This window comes from Lottia gigantea (genome assembly GCF_000327385.1).
Source record: "Lottia gigantea unplaced genomic scaffold LOTGIsca_1031, whole genome shotgun sequence".
NCBI classification, from domain to species: domain Eukaryota; kingdom Metazoa; phylum Mollusca; class Gastropoda; family Lottiidae; genus Lottia; species Lottia gigantea.
The window spans coordinates 7296-9358 of record NW_008706827.1 but is presented as its reverse complement, the minus strand read 5'-3'; the positions used below and the strand labels follow the sequence as shown (position 1 = coordinate 9358).

Genomic DNA, 2063 nt, shown 5'->3' with positions numbered 1-2063 from the left:
GGGTGATGAGTATTTGACATCAGAGGGATACCGTTCTTGAGCACTATCAAAGTGAAGCCCTTATATGCTAAAGTACTGTCCCCTATAAATCAGAGTGATGCCCTTAAATACCGAAATGATGCTCCTTAGAGTGATGCTCCTATACATCAGAGTGACTCCCTTAGATATCAGAGTGATGCCCCGTATACATCAGAGTGATGCCTTCATACATTCGAGTGATGCCCCATGTACATCAGTTATACTCCCTAAATACTAGTGTGATGCCTGTAAATACCAGAGTGATGCCCATATACATCATAGTAATGCCCCCTAAATATCAGGATGATGCCTGATTTACATCAGAGTGATACCATTACTTAGCGAGTGTTATGTCCCCTAAATAGCAGAGTTGTGCCCTTTCATGCTAGAGTTACATTCACTCTATACATCAGAGCTGCCCTAAAATATCAGAATGATGCCCTCTAAATATCAAGTTGATACATCTTATGTGCCAGAGTGATGTCGCTGTATCACAGTGATACAATTTTTAAGCAAGAGTGATGTGCCCTAAATATCAAAGTGATGCCCTTATATGCCAGAGTAATGCTCTTTGTAGTAAGAGTGATACGTCGCTAGAATACTGTCCCCTATACATCGGTGATGCCCCTAAATACTGAAGTGATGCCCATATACATATAATTCCCCCTAAATGTCACAGTGAGAGCAAGACTGAGGCCCCTTATACCCTTGAGTGATGCTCCCTAAATGCTAGAGTGATGTCCCCAATACATCACATTGGTGCTCTGAAAATGCCAAAATTAAAATTTTTGACGTTCAATCAAATCAAATATATATTTATGAAAATTTCTAGAAATATACGGCCTCTGTTATTTTAAGGAACTTATGTCATTGGCAAATGTTGTTCAAGTCTTATGTCACTGACAAGATCGAACACATGAGAGTAATGCCCCATAAACATCAGAGTGATGCAATCAGCGTGATGCCCCATAAATATCAGAGTGAAACAATCAAAGTGATGCACCTAAATATCAGAGTGATGCCTCCGAAATGTCTGAGTGATGCCACTAAATATCAGAGTGATGCCCCCTAAATATCAGAGTGATGTCCCCTAAAATATCAGAGTGATGCCATCTAAATACCAGTGTGATGCGTTCAAAGCGATGCCCCTAGATATCAGAGTGATGCCCCTAAATATCAGTGATGCCATCAGAGTGATGCCCCTAAAATGTCAGAGTGATGCCCTTTAAACATCAGTGTGATGCCATCAGAGTGATGCCCCTAAATATCAGGGTGATGCCATCAGAGTGATGCCCCCTAAATTATCAGAGTGATGCCCCCTATATGTCATTGTGATGCAATCAGAGTGAACCCCTTAAATATCAGAGATGCAATCAAATGCTAAAGTGATGCTCCTGTACATCAGAGTGATGCCTCCTGAACACCAGAGTGATGCCCCCAAATGCTAGAGGGATGCCCCTGAACATCACAGTGATGCCTTCTGAACATCAGAGCGATGCCCCTTAAATACTAGAGAGATGTCCTTAATATATATTTATGGAAGTAAGGAATATGATAAACTAAGTACCTACGCAAAACGAAACCTGAAATCTGTAGGTAATGCTAAATGCTATGTAGCTAATACATATTACAAGTTTAATGTCGCAAATGTAAGAAGTTAATGCAAAATGTTGAATGCCTTTCAGATCTGTGAATATTACAAAAATTCGAATATAATGGTATTTTGATGCCTAACTGTGTTACTGACCAGTGAATGACGAAGCTTATACATGGTCAATTTTTTATCAATGGCCATTTTTTTCCGATGGTCTGCTAAGGAATTTTTGGTGCCAGTGAGGTCAAGATGTATTTATAAAGCACATCTTTCACCTGAGTACCCAGGTGCGCTTTACAATAAAGTAGAAGCGAGTTTCAATAATTATTTAGTTTAATAATTTGTGTTAAAGAGATTTTATTCTTTAGTCATGGCACTTGGACTCCGTTTTTTTAGCTTTCATGTGCTTTTCCAAGTTCCTGGNGTCTAATTAGTAGGAAAAGGAAAATCG

At 39.4% G+C, this 2063-nt stretch overlaps 1 protein-coding gene across 1 annotated transcript in view; it reads right to left on the bottom strand.

The window, feature by feature from the left end:
• LOTGIDRAFT_239720 (hypothetical protein) overlaps nucleotides 1-1813 on the bottom strand; it is a gene marked incomplete at its 5' end in the record, with an annotated part of 3907 nt that extends 2094 nt beyond the window's left edge. The window contains one exon of the mRNA XM_009046616.1: nucleotides 1766-1813. Coding sequence (XP_009044864.1) covers nucleotides 1766-1813 — 48 coding nt within the window. The remainder of the gene's footprint in view (nucleotides 1-1765) is intronic.
• Between the last annotated feature and the right edge of the window lie 250 nt (nucleotides 1814-2063).